At 33.9% G+C, this 20,639-nt stretch overlaps 1 protein-coding gene across 2 annotated transcripts in view; it reads right to left on the bottom strand.

Moving 5' to 3' along the window:
- Window positions 1–20,639, bottom strand: part of PTEN (phosphatase and tensin homolog) — a 90,054-nt gene that overhangs the window by 61,144 nt on the left and 8,271 nt on the right. For both annotated transcript variants that reach the window (XM_057308850.1, XM_057308849.1), the window contains exon 2: window positions 4,159–4,243. In XM_057308850.1, coding sequence (XP_057164833.1) covers window positions 4,159–4,243 — 85 coding nt within the window. The remainder of the gene's footprint in view (window positions 1–4,158; window positions 4,244–20,639) is intronic.

Here is a 20,639-nt window from a genome sequence, read left to right as displayed (position 1 = left end):
GTACAATAAACGTTACCTATTATTAAAATATCAACAACTAGATTGGTACAGATACTATAAACACTGTCAAATCCATCAAGGCTCTGCTATTTGTAAGGAAATAAGACTAACAAAAGAAGTGGGAAGCAGCCAATGGGTACAGGGTTTTCTTTTGGGGTGATAAAAATGTTTTGGGACTTGAGAGACGTGGGGTTACAAAATATTGGGAAGGTACTAAATGTCACTGATTTACTTTAAAATGATTAAGCTTATGTTACATAATTTTAGCCTTCATAAAGAAAAAAAAGGAAACAGGAAAAAGAAAGGCAGTATGAAGGAAGAAGTCAAAAGTTGTTGAAAAGGGAGAATGGAATTGATACTCTTTCCTCTAAATTACTGTGAAACTTTCCTCTATATACTCTCTTTCTTTGAACTGAATAGCCAATAATAATGTTGGGAAGACAAGCACTTCCTTTTTTATCGAATATCAACACACAAATAAGGTTGGCTGAGAGATCAACATATAATTAAGAGAAGATTATTTGAAATTTCTTTGGGAAGAAAATGTATAAAACAGGAAAGTTGGAGCTGATAGTATAGGAGACAATGGATTAAGTCTCTTTTTTTTTAGTCACTATATATCAGAACACTTAGCTCTTGCATTTCCTTACAATAAATATGGCAATCTACCCTCATCTAAGAATTTTTCCAATAAAAGGGGAAGTAAATTACTTCCTACTGATTTCAGACTAGGAGGGAAATACTATTATATGCATCTTTTTTCATTTTCAACATTTCCCAAATTGTGATCCAAGAAACACTGTTTAGAGAGATCTTATTTAATACAGTACAAAAGAAAAGAGAGAAGGGGGAAGGAAGGGAGGGGTAGAGAAAGAAAAAAAAGGAAAAGGAACGCAGCATATTCGAATTTCACTCTTGGGAGATTTACAAGGCATAGTTGTGTATTAAAGGTTCTGCAGTAAGAAAGCCAGTTCACCTCTACTAAACCTACATTTGTCTGATTTATTAAGTACAGAACAGTTCTTAAGCTATGTCTGTTAAACACATAATGCATCATTTTGTTAAAGACTGCTTAGATTTATACCAAATAACATATAAATTAGGGTAACTTCAATATTAGCCCGAGGGATAGGATTACCACACATATCCAAGGATAATCAATTATCTGAATAAAACTTTATTTCAAATTACCAGCTAGTCAGAGCAAGAGCTTAGTGGCAGTAAAGGAGGGAGAGAGAAGGTGGGAATAAGAGGAAAAGAAGAAAAAACAATCTGGGAAGAATTAGCTCTTCAACTTCCCTTGTTGAGATGTCCTTGTCCTGCCCTGTCAATTCTGATTAAACCAAACATTTGCAGTTAAGACAGTAAAAAATTCCAGCTTGGTTCACTTCTCCCCCACTTTTTATTTTTTTACATTAATTCCTAATACTAGGAAGTAACCTCAAAAAGAGAAATATTTGTCACTTGAGCACCTCAAGTATAAAATTTCACGTTGCCATAACAATCCATATCCCAAACAGTTAAATACTGCATAATTTAAGCATAAAGGCATTTGCAATTTCAGTTTCTTTTACTCAGAGCACAGACGTACAACACCAACAAAATCTGAACCTGGCACAGTATTTCTTATTTGGGGGAATATCACAGAAAAAAGCATGGATTTAGAGAAGAAAATTAATTTTAAATATTCTTTAGATATCCCAATAAATAGGGCAAAGGAAAATCCAAATGGAAATACGTTTAAGAGAAAACTTGTAAGAAAATAAAGACATGATTTTCACTGAGACGTTATCATCTTTGAACCAAAAAGGAATCACTACTGATTATTACTACTGTCTCCAATACTGTGGGAACCAATCAAGGGAATCAATCATTGGCTGTCTAGAGACAGCCAATCCCTTGGAGAGGTTAATCCTCACAGGCAAATTACTTGGAAGTTATTTTACTTCATAGGGAAAAAGCTACAGCTACCTTCCTGGTCACTGTTCGTCCTTTTTCTCATAAAAGAAGTGAAGTGGAGTGAGCAACTGAAGCCAAGGAAAGCTTCACTAGCCATATACCCGTCCCGCCCCCCCCATCAAAAAATGGGGGAGGGCAAGACAAACTAGGCACAGCATAGCTGTTCTACTTGGTGCATAGTTCTTCATTACTTACATGCTACCACCACTGCCATCACCATAGGGGTGACAAGATCAGTTGGCTAAAGCAAGTATTGGCTAAATAATAAACCATACATATAAACCTTTTTTAAGGAATAACAGATTTGAAAAAGACAAAAGCTAAACTAGATACATTAAAGCAGACAGAATAAACTTCAACCTTGGTTACCGATTACAAATTAAATGTGTGAATCTTAACTCAGTGGCATAAAGCTGGGTTACAAAGTCAGAAGATGAAGATCAAAACACTCTCAGCTTGGTGAAATTATTACAATCTAAGGTCTGAAAATGAAATATGTAGATCCAGAAACCAAGCTTCATCAGTAACTTAAAGATGATCGATCAGCTTCAGTGACTTATTCACAGTCAGAAGAGAGCAGAGAGACCAGGCAATGCAAAACTAGCACCCCAAGTAAATTTACCACAAGGAGGCCCTTACAGTGACCAGAAAACCTGTCCTTCACCCAGAGTATTCATACTCTTTTTCCACAGAAGTACTAATCTGATTTGAATTAGTACTTGGCTGAATATAGAATTTTATAGCAGTGATATAAAACAGATCAACCTGCAAGATATTTCATCTAGGTCATAAGAGGCTTGATAAACTCTCCTGCACTACAGGAGAGAATACATGTCTGGTGACTGCACTGCTCATTTTCCAGATTCTCCGTCTCTCTCGATGCAAAATTTACACCCGTCATTCTGTTTCCCATCACCCACTGCATTTTCTGTAGATGTGTATTATCACTGACTAAGCCGCATCAAGCTGCTGCTCTCGTGGATCTGTGATATTACACATCCTTCCAACTGTGTCCTGTCCAAGCATGAGAAGACACATTTATTTCCCTATTTTCAAGTTCTTTCCTTAAATAGTACTTCTGACAGCCCCCATGTACCTATAATTGTAATAGAAACTACAAAGAAGTAGTCTGGTTTTTCCGTACTTTTTGTAGATACTGATACTGATTTAATAATTCTGAACAGAATAAACACTACAACAGTCCAACTGTACACAACTCGATACAGCAAAATGTAAATATATACATCGTTTCAAAGCAAATTGCTAAAAATGAACCACTTAGAAAAACAACTTATGGCTAGCTCATATAAGGACACAGATAGGCAACTATTATAAAAGGATTCTACATCTGCATAACCCTTTATAAAGTGCTCTCCCATTCATGCTAACATTAATTCTCATCAAATATTTAAATTGAAAGTCTCCAAGAAAGAGATTTCTATAAGAGAATGAAAGAAATAATCCAAAATTTTAAATTTTAAAAGCTATTAAATTTTCTACTGACGTTTACAGTTAATTTTTCACATTTTTTTGCTTTGAAATGAGAAAATATATTAAGACTATACAACAGACACAAATTCCTTCTCTCACAAAATATATCATGTACTCTAAGGTTATGCATGTATTAAAATTATTTAAATCAGCCATTAGAAATACAGTTTTGAGCTGAATAATTACACTTAGAAAATTATACAAATTTATAAAAGAGACAAAGTCAGGCTTTGGTTGGCCCAGTGATTCCTGTCCAGATCCTCTGTACCAAATACTTCTTCAAATTATTTATGCCCCACTATAAACTATTCTATGTAAAAAAATACATGGTATCAGTTATCTCTACCTTAGGATGAATAAATCTAAGTGAATGAATCCACTCGAGGACCTAAACCTAATCCCCAATTGTGAAATAAAAGACAAAAACCATAGTGTAACGGAATACAGGAATTAACCTGGTAAGAAGCATTAAAAAGAGTCCATGAAATCCTATCACATACACCTGATCATGTCAAAGGTTCTTATCAAATGAGTTGTATCTCACTGAGGTCCGTTAAACAAACAAAAAGCAGTTACAGAGCACCAACATAATAAAAATAAGAGTTTATATCACAAAGCACATCATTTTCTATGATTTATAAATCTTCTCTAAATGAAAATACAGCATGAATACATCAATATTTGAAACAGAAAATTAAGAGTTCTTACCTTACTACATCATCAATATTGTTCCTGTATACGCCTTCAAGTCTTTCTGCAGGAAACCCCATAGCAATAATGTTGGGATAAATATCTGAGTACTTAAGTTAAGGAAATATCTGAAATATACAACAATGCAAACTACATGTACATGTTGTAAAACATCAGCTGATTATAAAAATTACTATACCTATGCTAGTAAAAGGTTGTCAATGTATTTATTTATAAACCATCATGTGTAATTAAGAGACAGAGGTAAATACATTAATTCCAAAAAAAATCCTCAAAATAATTATATGGCAAAATAATTTTCAAATCCCTCTACCTAGTACATTAAAAGGGCCCTCAAGGAAAAAAGTAACTTCTACATTTACAGTATTTAGGCATGCATACATGAAAAACAAAAACCACAGACTTTATAAATCTGACCTGAAGTTACCTCGGGACAAAAACCAAGTATCAAAATAAAAACAAAAATAGCTACACAACTTCTCATTTTTCATGGTTATAAAAGGCACCACAGCATAGAAAAAAGTAGATAAAATTAAGAATTAGGAAGCCAGATTTAAAACCTGGCTATGCCTCCATCTAGTTATATAATTTGGACATGTGACTTAACCTTTTCAGGAAACCTTCATTTCCTATTCCACAGGATTAGGTTGAGACAACGAACAGAGATCTCTTCCAAGTCCTTGGTTATTTGTGACTTGGTAATACCTAACTAAAGTAGAAACTCATTCTCATTTACCATCAAGGTAGTCAACATTTAGCATGCCATTTTATTCACTTACGTTACATACTACAGTTGGCATAAAAACAAACTTCTGCGCTCCAGAAGACTCTGTATCAAACTAACTAAAAAAAAACAAAACACCAACCAATCTACATTTCCATGCATTTGTCGATCATGGCAGCTCTCATTTCTTCTTGAATGCCATGCCATTATTCCTCTCTCTAATCCCATGATTTTTCTGTCATGGACCTTCCAAAACAGCCAAGCTAATCTGCCTCAAGCCTCCCTTCAACACCATCCCTGAAGTTCTCCGCCTGCCTACTCCTGGACCCCATTCGTTCTTCAAGTACAATCCAAAATTCACCAAATCCAGTGCCTTTTCCTGCATCTTTTTTCTTCACTTTTTGCTACTTTCACCTTACTGAGCTGATTTCAGTATTATTTTCAATCCAAAAATAATTATCAAGTTACTAAAAGCTTTTATTTTAGTAGTATTTTTTAAAAGGTTGTATCCACAGTTTTACCACACACTGATTGGACAGACCGAAAAATATTTTAAGGGAAAAAGAAAACAAAACAAAACCACAGGGGTGCCTGGGTAGCTCAGTCAGTTAAGCATCTGCCTTTGGTTCAGGTCATGGTCCCAGAGTCCTGGGATCGAGCCCCACATCGGGCTCCTTGCTCAGTCAAGAGTCTGCTTGTCCCTCTCCCTCTGCCCCGCTCATGCTCTTTCACTCTCAGTCTCGATCTCTCTCTCAAATAAATAAAATTCAAAAAATAAAAATAAAAACCTTTAATTTAAAAAAAAGATCACACACAAGGGCATATACAGTATGCTGCTACCTTTTGTATAAAAAATATTTTCTTTTTGGATAAAATAAATAACATTTACACATATACTTGCTTGAATTTGAACTTCTCAACACACATGCATTTGCACACACACACAAATGATAACTGAGGAACTAATAAAAATGTTTGCTAAATAGAGAAGGGGTGGGGAAGGGGAGAAACATACACTAAAAACAGCAACAAACAAATAAACCCAATTAAGTATCAAACTGATAACCAGGAGATAGGGTTTATTTCACAGGGGTTATTTGGACATTCCAAGATTACTGTACTTCTTGGTAGGAAGCACTCTAAGAACAAAAAGGACTACAAAGAGGGGCGTCTGGGTGGCTCAGCTGGTACTCAAGGTCCCAAGATCGCCAAACCCCACCACCCTGCTGCCCCCCACACCCCTCCCACCACCGCACTGGGCTCCCTGCTCAGCGGGGAGCCTGCTTCTTCCACTCCCCCTGCTCATGCTCTCTCTCATGCTCACTCCCTCTTTCAAATAAATAAACTCTTAAAAAAAAAAAAAAAACTACAACGAAATTTTAAACTTCTTCTGAGAGTTCGTTTTTACCAGTATCAGTATTGACATCCTCAAGCTTTTTCCTTTACACTGTAGGAAAAAACAATGAAATTTTACTAAAGATTTTAAGATTCATGATTACAGGTATAAAATCAAGAAATCAAGTAAAAACATTAATTAAAAATATCAATATGAACTTATGTTGATAAAAATCTATGTTCTCTAGGTCTTTTCACTGAAATGGCCTAAAAGCGTATCAATCTTAGCAGCAAACAATCCCTGAATGGACCCAGATTTCATCTCTAATATATAATACATTAAAAGATACTAAACTCATTGGAACAACAGGTGATGCCAGGTTTGGAGCAGAAAGGTACAAGATGAGTCTGGGATATCTTTCTGTGCCAGAAGACAAGGAAGGTATCTGGCGATTAATGGTCTCTATCAGACAGACACAGGAGCTAAAATGAAGGACATCCCAGGGCCTAAAGTTGTTACAATCTAAGCATCAAAGAAAAAATTTAAATGGCAGTAAATTAGAACACCCTAAATAAAATTAAAACCCTTGAGTCTATATAAAGACACGCAAAAGAAAAAAAGAACAACAAAATCTTTTCCATTAATCACCTTTTGAAGTAGCTATTAGAATACTTCTTTCTTTACTTTGAAAGTATGTAAAGGGGGAGATTAAATATTTATGCTACTTTTCCTGTAGGTTCTGTATTTCAGGGCAGCCAAATAGCCCCATTTCATACAGTAAAGATCTACTTTACAGAAAAACACCAGTTAATAAACACAAAAGAACAGAATTTTAAAAACCATATTTTGCAAACTCTAATAAATTTATTGACTTAGGCAAGGACAACAACTGGTTCTAACCCAACAGATGAATGGATGATGAAAAACTGAACTTTCTCAGAGAGCCAAATAACACCACACAAAACACTTTCTGATGTGAGGAGACCAATACAATTGAACAGCAGGCAGAAAAGACTGCCACCACTCAACTTCAGTGGTCAATCTAAGCACCACCAAAAAAGTGAAGTAGAGATCCTATAACTCTCGATGTGATACAATATGAAGGACATAGCGTCATCTGTGATAGCCAAGGTACCTTCAACCTGAGAATCCACCAAGTATTTAGATATAAATTTTAATTTACAATAAATACAAGAGATAAAAAAACAAACTAAATGACATGAGAAAATAAACTGGACAAATTCAAAAGGTCTGAAGCACATGACCCAGTTTCTGCTCAAATGTCTTTTTAAAAGACAAGGAGGGGAGGGATGGATAGCTATCCTTGATTCAAGAAGACTTAAGGGTTCTAAGACCCAAGTTCATAGGTACAATGCTATTCGGGATATCGTTCTAGACAAACCAGCCATAAAGAACATTTTTGAGTCAACCAGAGAAATTTGAATATGATCTGGGCATTATAGGAGATGAAAATTTACTGAAATGGAAAAGCAGACATTATTGACTAAAAAAAAAAGGTTTCAAGAGAGAATAGATAGCATTATGCCATACTGGCATAAGAATGCACATATACCCACATAGACATATGTAGACAAAAAGATTACAAACTAATCATCTCTAGGTAGTGGGAATATATATTTTTCTCATTTTTGTTTTATATTTTGTTGTTGACATAATGCACCTGCACTACTTCTATAACATATTTTTTAATTGTTTGTTTTATAATTATCTCCAAGTCATGACAAAATATTGTCTTGTCCTGTGCGACTTAAATTCAGCTTTGTATGTAGTTTAAAAAATGCTGAATTTCTATCAAAATGTATATATGCATATACACCTATATATACACACATATATACTGAAAGACTTAAGTAGCATTTACTATGTGACGATTTTTGTCACTTTAAGAATATAAAAATTCACCCCCAACTTCAAAGCGTTGTTCTTTTACTATAGAGTCTCCAAAACTATTAGACTATCATTTTTAACATTACAAATAATAGCTGTCATCTATTATTCGCACATAAGAAAGTAGTTCCACCTAAAAACATAGCTCAATTCAAAGAGCTATGTTCAATCATCAAGATGTTTTAGGTATTACGTCCATTCATGAGGAAAAAAAAAAAGAGACTGGAGGCTCAAATCAAGCCTGTAGCAGTATTAATTCCTGAAAGTGAATAATCTTTACTTTGTAACCCTGTCTTGGGAGAACCAACATATAGAAAATAATACTCAGAAAATAAATGAGGCGGCAGTAGGGACCCAAAGCAGTGGCAACTGCCACCAATCCAGAATTCCTACCTAAAAAATTATAAATAGATGTCAGTCAAAAATATAAATTGAATTTTTCTGAGCAATGCAACAGAAAAATATTTTTTATTCAAAGAAATAATAATTACTGCTACTAAGAAACTTTCCAACTGAATCCTTAATTTCAGTTAAGATGCTAGTAAGATTTTTAGTCTTACAGAAAAGCACAATAGTACAGAGCCCCTTGAAATGCAGTCATTTTAACCAGGACTAAACTCAAATGCATCCTTGCACTATGAATACTAACTAATAAAGTAGTAAATAAGTTTGCAAAGGACTTGGTTAACTTACTTAAACAAAACCATTTGTCTCTAATTATGCATACATGGGGATGTTATATACTCATTAATGTAAACTCAGTTGGCCCCCCTTTGATTCACTTAATTATTCAAACACATAGTGAACATTCTGTGCAAGGGGCACTGAGAGCAGAAGGCTAAGTAAGCAAACACTGCTGCACTGAAGAGTCCCTACTCTATCAGGGAAGACAGACACACGGACGTGCAACGGTGCCACAGACTCTACTGAATATAAGACCAAGATATTTTCAGAGATAAAGACAGAGGGATTAATTCTGCAGGGGCACAGATAAAGCTTCAAGAAGTAGGTGATATGTTAGATAACGCTGAAGAAGTCAGTCAGACATCAGGAGACAGAAGAACGAACAAGAGCAGTTAGAACACTCCAGGCAGAGGACACAACAGGATTATGGAAATACATAAAACATCGGGGAAAAGCAAGCAGTCAAGTGTGGCTCACACACAGAGCTGTATGGAGAAAGCAGGACAGAAGACTGGAGTTAGTTTCAAGGATGGTGTGAAAGGGAGTTAATTTAAGCAGACACATAGGGAGTCAAAGGCTGGAATCAGTGTGATGGTCTCTTACAGAACAACAATCCAATCCTTCCTTTACGTAGAATCTAGGCATTCAGTCTTTTGAAGGTTTCATTTTCCACAGATTCTCACCTTCCTTATTCATAGTTTGAGATTTTATCCCAGACTTTAGCATCCATCATAAGTTAGAAGATGCAGAGAACATGTGCCACAGCATGGGAAATACATTCCCATTTAATCCTAATGACCCTACAGAGTAATATTCCCATTTCATGAATGACAAAATTGAGGGTCAAAAAGACTGGGTAATTTGCACTAAGTCCCACAGCCAGTAAGTACTGAGTTATGATTCAAACCGGCTAGTTACATAACCCAAAGCCCAGCTTCTTATACCATGCTGCCTCATAAAAGATTAAGATTTCTTATATTTTCAAATCAATAATAAAAACATAAAATTTTCAAAAGAAGCAGGTTCAAATGAAAGTGAATTTACTAATCTAATGTTAAAACTGAAAAACTTCTAAAATTAGACAATACAAAAATCACTGGCATTTCCAAAACTGGTGTCGGCAATTAATGAGTACTGAATTATAAGACAAATATTTCTTATGCCAAGAATTATACCAATACATATCTAATATGACTTTTTTGCTTCCCAATGTTAAAATTTCTGACACACTTTAGACAATTTAAACCAAATAAAAATAACTGAGAAAACTATATATGATTTCTAATACAGAATAGCCTTAACCTGCGCTTATCAGATATATTTTTGAATAACAAGTAAAGGGTTTAATATGAAATTCTCACCTAACGACTTATAAATGCAGCGCATAAAGAATTATACTAACTAGGTCACTGAAGGAAGCCAAATATTTTTGCCATCTAGTGCTCTACTTGCAGGCAATGTGGCACCATGGTTAAGAACATACACTCCAGAGCCAAGGTGCCTGGGTTTGAACTCAAGCTTCACTTACTAAGTAATCTTTTGCAAGTTACCTATCTTCAGTTTCCTGTGTAAAATGGGACTGGTAAAAGTACTTATCACATAGGGTTGTTATAAGGATTAAATGCATTAATATATAGAAAATGACTAGAACACAGTGACAGTTGTCTATCAGTTGAACAAATGGGACAGACCTAGACCATAAGGGCTCACCGTAACTATTTGGGATTTTTTTTCCAATGACACTGATTACTGAATAACCTAATCCTTCTAAAGAGCATCAAAGCCTAAAAGAAACCTTAACTCTTTGAAATCTTGACTATATCAATTTGCCTTTTAAGTGTTTAACTTAAGAACAAATGTAAAATATTCCCAAATTTCCCAAAGGGAAGAAAACAAACTATTATCAGTGGCTACATGCAGTAAGCAGAGAGGGAGAAGAAAGGCATACGTGCATGCACGGGACTTTCTGTTGTGCCTAAGCTGGAGAGCCACCACTGCTACAGCGGACCTGCAGATGTGACACATGACGTTCAGTAGACACACATACATGAATACATGACTCTCACCCCACCTTTGAGCAAACATGTTCAAATTTTTCTGTTTTAATTAAGGTATATTTTACATACAATAAAATACAAGACCTTAAGTGATTCACTGGTGAGTTTTGATAATCATATATATCATGCTGGACAGTCTTGATTCAAGAGCTGCAACAATCACATCTCAACCGCAAGAAAGAAAATAATAAATGGTAATTAAATTCTAAAGCCTGTGCACAGAAGTCAATTTCACCAATAATATAACTGACACACTATAAAATAATGTGGCTACTATATGAGCTAAATAAATTTTTACTGGTTGTTCTAAGCATCCAATCCTGACTTAAAACACTAAAAGTATATTCTAGGTTACACTGAATTAACAAAACACCTTTAGAAAAACAATATGTAAGCTGAGATTTCATATTTACCTTGTCTCAAAATTTTACTTGAACCTAAATTAATGTGGTTTACATGACAAATTTAACTATAATTTTCAAATAGGGGATAATAACCAAAAATAGCTCCTTAAGTCTTATTTTATGTGTTCCTGAATATAGACAGTCTTAAGTATAATTATTGAAAATAAAGCAGTTCTAAAGTTTCTCTGTAGTACTACTCAACATAAATATATAGATATGCTTATCCCCAAACAACTTATAAACTAAAATACCAGTATACAGTACTAGTATTCAAACCAGTAACACTTTTTTCCTGCCATAATTATTTTAAGAAAAATTATTTCCACAGATCACATATAAGCTGTTTTAAAAATTCTAGTTAGCTGGAAGTTAACAATATGAAGCTATATAACATACATGGAACATGGATGGCAAATAGAAAGTGACATATAGATTTACAGAGCCAGTGATCAAAAAGCATCAAAAGCAAACCTGAAGTTGCCTGGCTCATGAGAGGAATGGACACTAAGCTAATTCAGAGGCATGAGTGAAGGAATAAAGTCAGACTAACGAGAAGACAAAAAGAATCGAAAGCTAGTTAGCAAGTACCAGGGCTTCACCATTTAATTCTATTTTCCAGGAATTTCTGGAGCTTTTCCCCTGCTTTCTATCAGTACTATCAACCAATAGATGTTTAAGGATCAGGTAAGAGGGAAAAAAATTCAGCCACTGATTCATAAGCTACATCAGGTCTACATTTTTTTTCCAACAAATTTTAACAAGTGTAACTTTAACAAATAGTTTTCATGTATGTCACAGTTATATCCATATTATCAACTTTACTAACCAAATTATGCTTTAAATAACTGCTACTCTCATAGACTTATATGAGAGTCTCATCTAATGAAAGATTTTATATTTCTTATTAGATTTTTTCTCTATTAACTGTGTAAAATGTTTGTATCTGGTTTCTAAATTGAAGATTCATATTGGTAGAAAAGCAGAAATAGGAGTTCCCTGAATTTTCCAGTTGACAAAGTGCTAATTGCTCATTATTTCAGAACATATAAATTTGTCCTAACATATAAAGCATATAATCATTCCTGTACAGAGCAAATTAATGCAGCCAAAAATCTTATTTTCTAAAGTGAAAAAGGTGCAATAAGTACCAAAGCGTGAACTACAGAAATATTAAAAATATTTCTCCAAAAGTACAGAATTATTAAAAATACTGCACAAAAAAATGGGGATTTTTAAGAATAAAGTATAGTGGTCAGAAACAGCACAGGACACAGGAACATTTAAATATTTCCTAGGTGCCAGGCCATGCATTAAAATACTTAATGCATAAGGTCATTTAACATATAGAAGATCAAAGTTCCCTTCTCAGCTTTGCAACTTAAAAGCCTATGGCTGCAGATAACTTACTAAATCTCTGGGCCTCAAATATTTTTGTTTCTTTTTTCTGCAAAATAATGGTCCTAACACCTGCTGTAACTTCTTCACTGGTTATTTCAAGGATTAAATGAGATAACTGGACATATCTTTAAATCTACAAATTGCAAAGGGCTATTACAATTCTAGTAAGAAGTTGTTATGATTTGAGGTTGCATGGGCTAGAAATGTCCTGTTATTTAATTTTAGTTTAAGTGTCTCATTACAAGGCAACTCAATATGATGTTTTTATAAACAAATTATAAAAGAAAAGAATTCCAATGCATTCATTTAAATTCACTTTAGCATAAATTTTAGGTTCCTTTTAACACTTCTAAATTAACTGCTCACAGTGCCAAACCAGAAAGGAAAACTGACTGCCAAGTAATTTATGAGCCCTGCCGGAGCTTTCTACTCCTCCAACAAGGACCTCACAACTCTCTCCCAAATTGTTACATTATATCAACTTGCCTTGACTAAAAAGTTTACACATATTTTTGCTTTGAAATGAAGTTTAGCTCTCACTTTCTAGAGTTCTTTTGTTGTTGTTGTTTTTGTTTTAAGTAGGTTCCATGCCCAGCGTGGGACTTGAACTCACAACCCTGAGTTTAAGGGTCCCATGCTCTACCAACTGAGCCAGTCAGGCGCCCCTAGATCTCACTTTCTAAAGGAAAATACCACATTCTTCAAAGGTAACATCAAGAATTGCTAGTATTTTTCTACTTAGTAGCAATACCATAAATCGGCTCATTTGGCAAGAAATCTACAATCTATAACAAAGAGCTATGAAACTGTTTTACCTTTTGTGCCAGAAACCCCACTCTAACAATGTACTCTAAGAAAACAAAGTAAACTATAGAAAGATATTCAGGATAGTGCTGTATATAAAGGGAAAAAATGGAAATAATCCTAACACAGTACAGTGAGCAATCCATGATATTTAGCTGGATGAAATGTTAACTATATAGATTTAAAAAATGGCAAGTACCCACTGACAGATAAAAATTAAGTTGTGAACAAATACCTAAGTATGTAATTATGAGCATATGTACATTAACAAAGAGGGAAAAGCAATTTCCAGTGACGAACACCTGACACAGAATTAACTATTTCTAATGCTTAAACTGAAGATTACACAATTTTAAACAAATCCTTTTTAAAGGAACAATCAAGGCCCTCTGAACTCTATTTAAATGTAAGCAAATTAGAACCACAGAAAAATATCTTATCAAGTCACTGATAATGCTAGCAATACTCTAAAATCCAAAGTACAACTTTGTGTATTAGCTGAGGGATAATTCCCCTCAACAAATTTAATCAATTTTTCTTCAGAGCTGTTACGAAATAATGTATCTACAACTGTTCAAACCTACATCTGTGAACCTCTAAAAATTTAAGTTGCCCAACTAACTGGTTTTAACGAGCATAAGAAACAATTACCTTCTTCCTAGGTCTCTGGATGAATACGATAAGGCTGATTTCCTGTTTCAGAACTCTGCTGCTGTTAAAATGCACACACGCACACCCCCCCCCACCATGGTTTTGCTCCCACTAACAAACATCTAAGACTGACTACCAATGACGAATCAAATAAAATATGGTTGTAACTTACAGAACAACTTTCAAAAGACTGTCATTTCAACAAGCATTAGACATACTTGTCCGCCTTACATACCTGAACTAAGACAAATGCTAACTCTCATTTTCTACAGCAAACTCATAATCAAGTATATGAAAAATTAGAAAAGTTAAAATTATAACATTGATTCAGCATTACTATAAAGTACATAAGAGTATCTTTTATGCTCTAATCTTTATATTCAGTGTTAGGTTTATGTTACTTCTGTAATTCATTTCATTATAAAAGCCATGCTTTTTATCATTTACCAAAGATAACTATCTAAAACAGTAGGTTCGGTCTGCTCTGTAAGGCCATTAACTTTTACGGAAAAAAAGACATTCAAACAGGTAAGACACAGAAGATGACAAGGGATGTGTCAATAGTTTGAGAACAAAGACCTAGTAATATTTAGTGCAAATTCACTCAATATTAGTAACCTGCATTAAAAAAAAAACAGATTCCAACATTTCCAACTGTATTATCTTTTAGATACAACCGTGCACTAATTTCCTAATACTCAAAAATAACTACAGACACAAGGTACTAAGAAAAAAAAGTTCTAATACAAAATGTGTCTCCAGCAAGTGGGTTTTCATTTTCCTACTAACATGGCTAAAACTGTAAAATTTTTAAATCTACTTTTAACAATCAAATTTACCTTTCCATGAAAGCACTGCTAATTTGAACCATTTTAATGGAGGAAAGTGCCAAACAAGTGTGTGCTAGACTGCTTCATTTTATATTTGGCTTTAATATAATAAAACTAAGTCTTTATTTTATATCTAAGCCAGGAAATCATTTAGAAATGACTTGCTTTTTTTTTTCCAACAGGCAAAAATAGTTTTGCCTAACTGCTGTATTTTAATCCTGGATCAGAATAATATAAACTAGAAGTACAGGTCTATTTTAAAATATGAAGGCACACATATTGGCATTCATTACTACATTAGTAAGAATCATATTACTGATTTTATGATAATTGCCTTGTTCTAATACTGAAAAATATGATTCATATTCACAGAGTGTATTTTTATCATTATATCAGCATTACAATCATTTGAATAAGTGGATTATTAAAAAAACCGTTGAAATTACATATACTAAAATACTAGTCAAAATTCATATTTCAAATTTTAATAATATGCAATCTTTAAATATACTAAAAAATATGAGAGCAAGTCTACATTGCTTGGTTTGAAAAGGTAATACTTTTAATTTTAGTCAGCTACCCATAAATGCTTGTTCCTGAAGCAATATAATTTTAGTATAAATCCAATTATTACGATTGGAAAAAAGCACAATTACTGATCAAAATTAGTTGTGAAATCTTCATATGCAAAGGAGAACACACTAAAAATCTTGGAAATAATTAAGCTGAAACATGAAAGATAAAATTGAGTCAACTCTGTCAACCAATAAACAAACTTTAAAAACATAAAGTTCAACATATAGAAAAACAAAAATACCAACAGTTAGATGGGAGAGACAGAAATGAAAACAAAGGAAAGGAGCTCTTAACACCTCACACCCTTTAAATACAATTAGGTAAACAAAACAGGTAAAGACGTTAAGTATTTGGATAAAAATCTCACCTACATATGTGCTGCCACACTTAATGTAAGAGAGATAATTTATGTACACATTATCTGTCTATCCAAAAAGGCACCATTCTTTTCACGGCCTGAACAAATTCTATAAAGTGATGCTAGTAAAATAATCTATTTTCATCAGACATGAATTTGAAATTGGCAAGATGTTTCTTACACAAAAAATAGAGGCCCTAAACACAAAGTTAGATGTGAGAACATAAATTCAAAATCATATCTAAACTGAAATACTATGCCTGATCATATTAATCATTTGGCATGATAACAAACTTCTCAATAAAAAACAAAGTCAATATAATAAATTTTTAAAAAGTAGATTAAAACTAATCAGACCCTGTTAAGCCCAATATGTAATTTGAAGACATCTATGCAACCTGGCAACACCCAGCTCTTGGGGGGTGAAAAGGAATTATGTTACAGAAACAACTTATAGGGATGCCTGGGTGGCTCAGTCAGTTAAGCGGCTGTCTTCGGCTCACATCATGATCCCAGGGTTCTGGGATCAAGTCCCACATTGGGCACTTTGCTCAGCAGGGAGCATGCTTCTCCAACTCTGACTCCTCTGCCTGCCATTCCCCCTGCTTGTGCTCTCTCTCTCTGACAAATTAATAAAATCTTTAAAACAAACAAACAAACAACTTATATATGGTGGCTTAAAATGAAAAAGCCAAATTTTAAATGGGGAAACTCATTTACTAGCAGAAAGACAAGAACTGAGTTGTACAAGAAAGCAGAGGACCTGAAAAATATTTAAAGCAAATATTTAAGAAATACATATTAAATCAGTACCCTGAAGTTCTGTAATAATGAATTCCTATATATCAACTGCTAGGAACATTACAGTTTAAAAATATCAAAAGCTCATATAACTTAATATCTCAAGTTAAAACATGATGCTTTCACTTAAATATCCAAATAATGTTGTAAAACTAAATGACTAAAAGCCAGACTTCCATTACATAGGCTTTAGTTCTCAACCAGTATCTTTGTATTTTAGAAGAAAAATATAAACACTGGTATAACCAGTAAGTTTTATTTTTGCAAAAGCTTAAATTTTGATATTAGTCCTTAAAGACTATAATTAATAGATTCCAAAATTCAGAAATGTCAAAACCACTCATATCACTAGATTATCTTAACTTTTTCCTATATTTGAGTAACAGATGGCGAGCCTTAGTTCTTGGACACTACACAATAATCACAATCTGCGTGACCTTTTCAGTATTAAAAAGAATCCAAATAGCCTTAATAACCAGCACCTCAGTGTATTTCACAGTATTACCTATAATCCTGATCATAATGAACAGAAACTAGATATGCAAAACTGCATCATACTTTCAGTGTACTGTATTTATTTTACATAAATTTCCTACAACTAGTCCGTGAAAACTACCCAGATGTCAGATTGCTTCTTCAGTTCTCAAAAAACGTATATGCATACATTTACAAAGTATTTTTACCATTACTTTGTTTTCATAAGCACCAAAAAGGTATATACCATACCTAGATCAAAATTTCCTTATGTTTAAGTATTGAAACAATTTTATCTCATTTAGAAAAATGTTACTGTAACAAGTAATTTTGTTTAAAAAAGAGAAGAGTTTGTTTCTTCCTCAATATTTTTGTTCTAAGTACATGAATTAATACATTTGCTGAGAAAGACATCATTTAGCTAATAAGGTTACAATTATCTCCCTATTTTAATATCTGACACTTTAAAATCTGACACTAACAAATGCAATTTTTGATTATAAGTGAAATGCACAGCAAACCTTCATCAATAAATATCACCAATTACCGAGGCAACTATGCAAATATAAACTGTATCATTCAAAATACGTTTCAGGGAACAGTATCATCATGATAGGGTTATATCCACTTTGGTGTAAAATGATGTGAAGGTTTATTCAAATCACTTCTATACCCACTTTAATTGCAATACAATTTAATATTCCTACAACAGAAAAAGGAAATTTGACAGATCCAAAGTGTTTAGATAAATTTTATTTTGTCTTTCTCAAATGAGTAAAATATGCTTAAATTTTAAATACGTAATAGCTTTCCTGGAAATAACTAAGGGGAAAAAAGTTTCAAGAGTCCAACACTTCAGCTTTTTTAGTGTGTAACAGATTATGATTTTGTGGATCAAAATCATGAAACTCTTTCTCACTATTTAGGTCATCTTAAATCCACTCTAAAGAAAAATCAGAAAGTAACAGAAAAAAGTATTAGCCAAATACTGGAAACAAGTTTAATGTGTAACTAACTACAGGAAAACAAATATTTCTGATTTGACTTCACCATTTAAAATAACTAAGGCAATTATGAGGGGCTCCAGAAATTGTTTAAAAATGCACATACACCTTTTAAGTTCACTACGATGAATTACATTTTAAAATACACGCATACGAACAAAACTAGAAGCTAGAGGGAAACATGAAGTTTCAGAGAAGTAGGACAATAGACACTTCTTAAAAATTCTCTTTAGTTGTATTTGTATAAAACAAATTTTTTAGAAGAAATTTTCTTAAGTATAGCAAGCAAATGAAGTTTATTATTCATATACTAAAATAAATACCATAAGCTTTACTCAATTACATTACAGCAATAAATGCCATCTGTTTTTCTTAACAAATCTGAAGCTATCATAAATTAGCAATCCTGGTTTAAAAATATTTATCAGTATCTCTGGATATCTAATTTAATTTCAAAAAGAAATCACAACACTCAGTCAAAACTTAAATTTCATAAGAATTTTTAAGATAGGCCTGACATTTTATTCTGCTTGGGCAAAGTGAGAGGCAAAGTAAATTGTAAAATCAAGCAAACAGAAAAAAAAAAAAAATCACAGCAAACAATCTATTCCTAGAACACTTTCGTAATTACGTTTGTCTACCCTAAAAACAAAACAAAACAAAATTCAGAATCCCCTAAGCTAACTCCCCTGACATTTTCTCGTCTCTGAACTAATCTAAAGCTCCATCCTAATTTTTTCTAAAAACTTCACATTAATGCAAGTTTTTAAATCAGATAAATAAAGCACTTCAATTCAACAGGCTGACATAGCAAAGTTAGGATCTAGAAAAGATTAACACATGTACCAGAGAACCTCAGAGTCAGCCCTACTTTCTTTATCTGGAAAGACAGAAGTTTTTTATAACTTGTCAGAAATTTGCCATTTTACATCAACACATTTAACTCCATGAGATCTGAGTATAACAAAGCAGCTTTACAATAAAGTGTAACACTAAAAAAATGCATTAAATAGCAAAAACCAAGTACACTGGGGGCAAAGTATCTCTCCACAACTCAACAACTACATAATTAAAGGAAATAAGCTAAAAGATTACTTTAAAAACTATTGCCAATATAAAAATTCTTTTAAAGTTGTTATTTTTTTGATAAAGCATATCCATCCTGTTAGAGCAGTTCTATGTAACATCCTTCTGAATACCTCTGAAGGTGCATTACACTTACACGTGTATTGAAAACATCTTCAGCCTTCTCTAAAAGAAGTTCAAAGCAACACTTTTCACAACCAGCCAAGTTACAGATGAGCCTTCTTCAAATAAGCCTTTTTGGTTACTAGTGGTATCTTTTGTGGACAAAGTTCCTATTATAAAGAATACTGGCCTAGCAGCAGTCAGAAAACCTAGATATTAAAAGCCTCACTCCACCATGTATTAGCAAACTGACCTTCTTAAATACCACAGCCTAAGGGCAAAGGTACGGACTTCTATCAAATATTATACTTCTCTTATTACTTATTACTATGTACCAGACACTTTATACCTTTAAAGTAGAGTTTCTTGGGATGCCTGGGTGGCTCAGTCAGGTAAGCATCTGCCTTCGGCTCAGGTCATGATCCCAGTGTCCTGGGATCAAGTCCCCTAGAGTCTCCCCCAGAGTCCTTCCTACCTGGGCTCCTTGCTCAGCAGAGAGCCTGCTTCTCCCTCTGCCTGCTTCTCCCTCCTCCCTGCTTGTGCTCACTCTCTCTGACAAATAAATAAAATCTTTTAAAAAAAGTTATAGAGTTTCTCAACCTCACATTACTGGCAATTTGGGCCAGACAATTCTTTGCTGTGGGAGAGACTGTCCTCTACACTGTAGGATGTACAGCAGCATCCCTGGGCTGTGACCCAGATCTCCCAGGTGTGACCACCAACAATGTCTCCAGACACTGCCAAATGCCCAGACAAGGTGGGAGGAGGTCACTCCCAGTTGGCAACCAATATTTGGAAAACACCTCACCCGTACTTCTAACAAACCTAAAAACTACCCTATGAGGATTTTTACCACCATGTTAGAGATGTGGAAAATAGGGTTCACTAACGTTAGGCAGCATATCTTTTATTACACAACTGATACGTGGCTGAGCAAGGAGTTATGCTAGACTTTTACTAGCTGACTCCCAAGTCCACACTCTATCTACCCCACCATGCTGCTTTTCTAAACTTACTACCTCATCTACATAACCAGAATAATATTTGCCATGTTGAGCTATTTAGGGTTTACAGATCAAATGATACTGTATGTATAAATTCTATTAACCTAAAGGAAATAACACATTAAGGATTTGTCTGATTGAAGATAACATAATACAGTGGTTCACAAAGTGGGATCCCCAGACCACCAGTGTCAGCATCACTTGGGAACTTGTTACAAATGCAAATTCTCAGGCCCCAAACCAGACCTAATGAATCACAAATTCTCAGGGTGGGACA

This window comes from Ursus arctos, unplaced genomic scaffold, assembly GCF_023065955.2.
Source record: "Ursus arctos isolate Adak ecotype North America unplaced genomic scaffold, UrsArc2.0 scaffold_7, whole genome shotgun sequence".
Classification (NCBI taxonomy): Eukaryota; Metazoa; Chordata; class Mammalia; order Carnivora; family Ursidae; genus Ursus; species Ursus arctos.
This window is presented reverse-complemented; position numbering and strand designations above follow the sequence as displayed.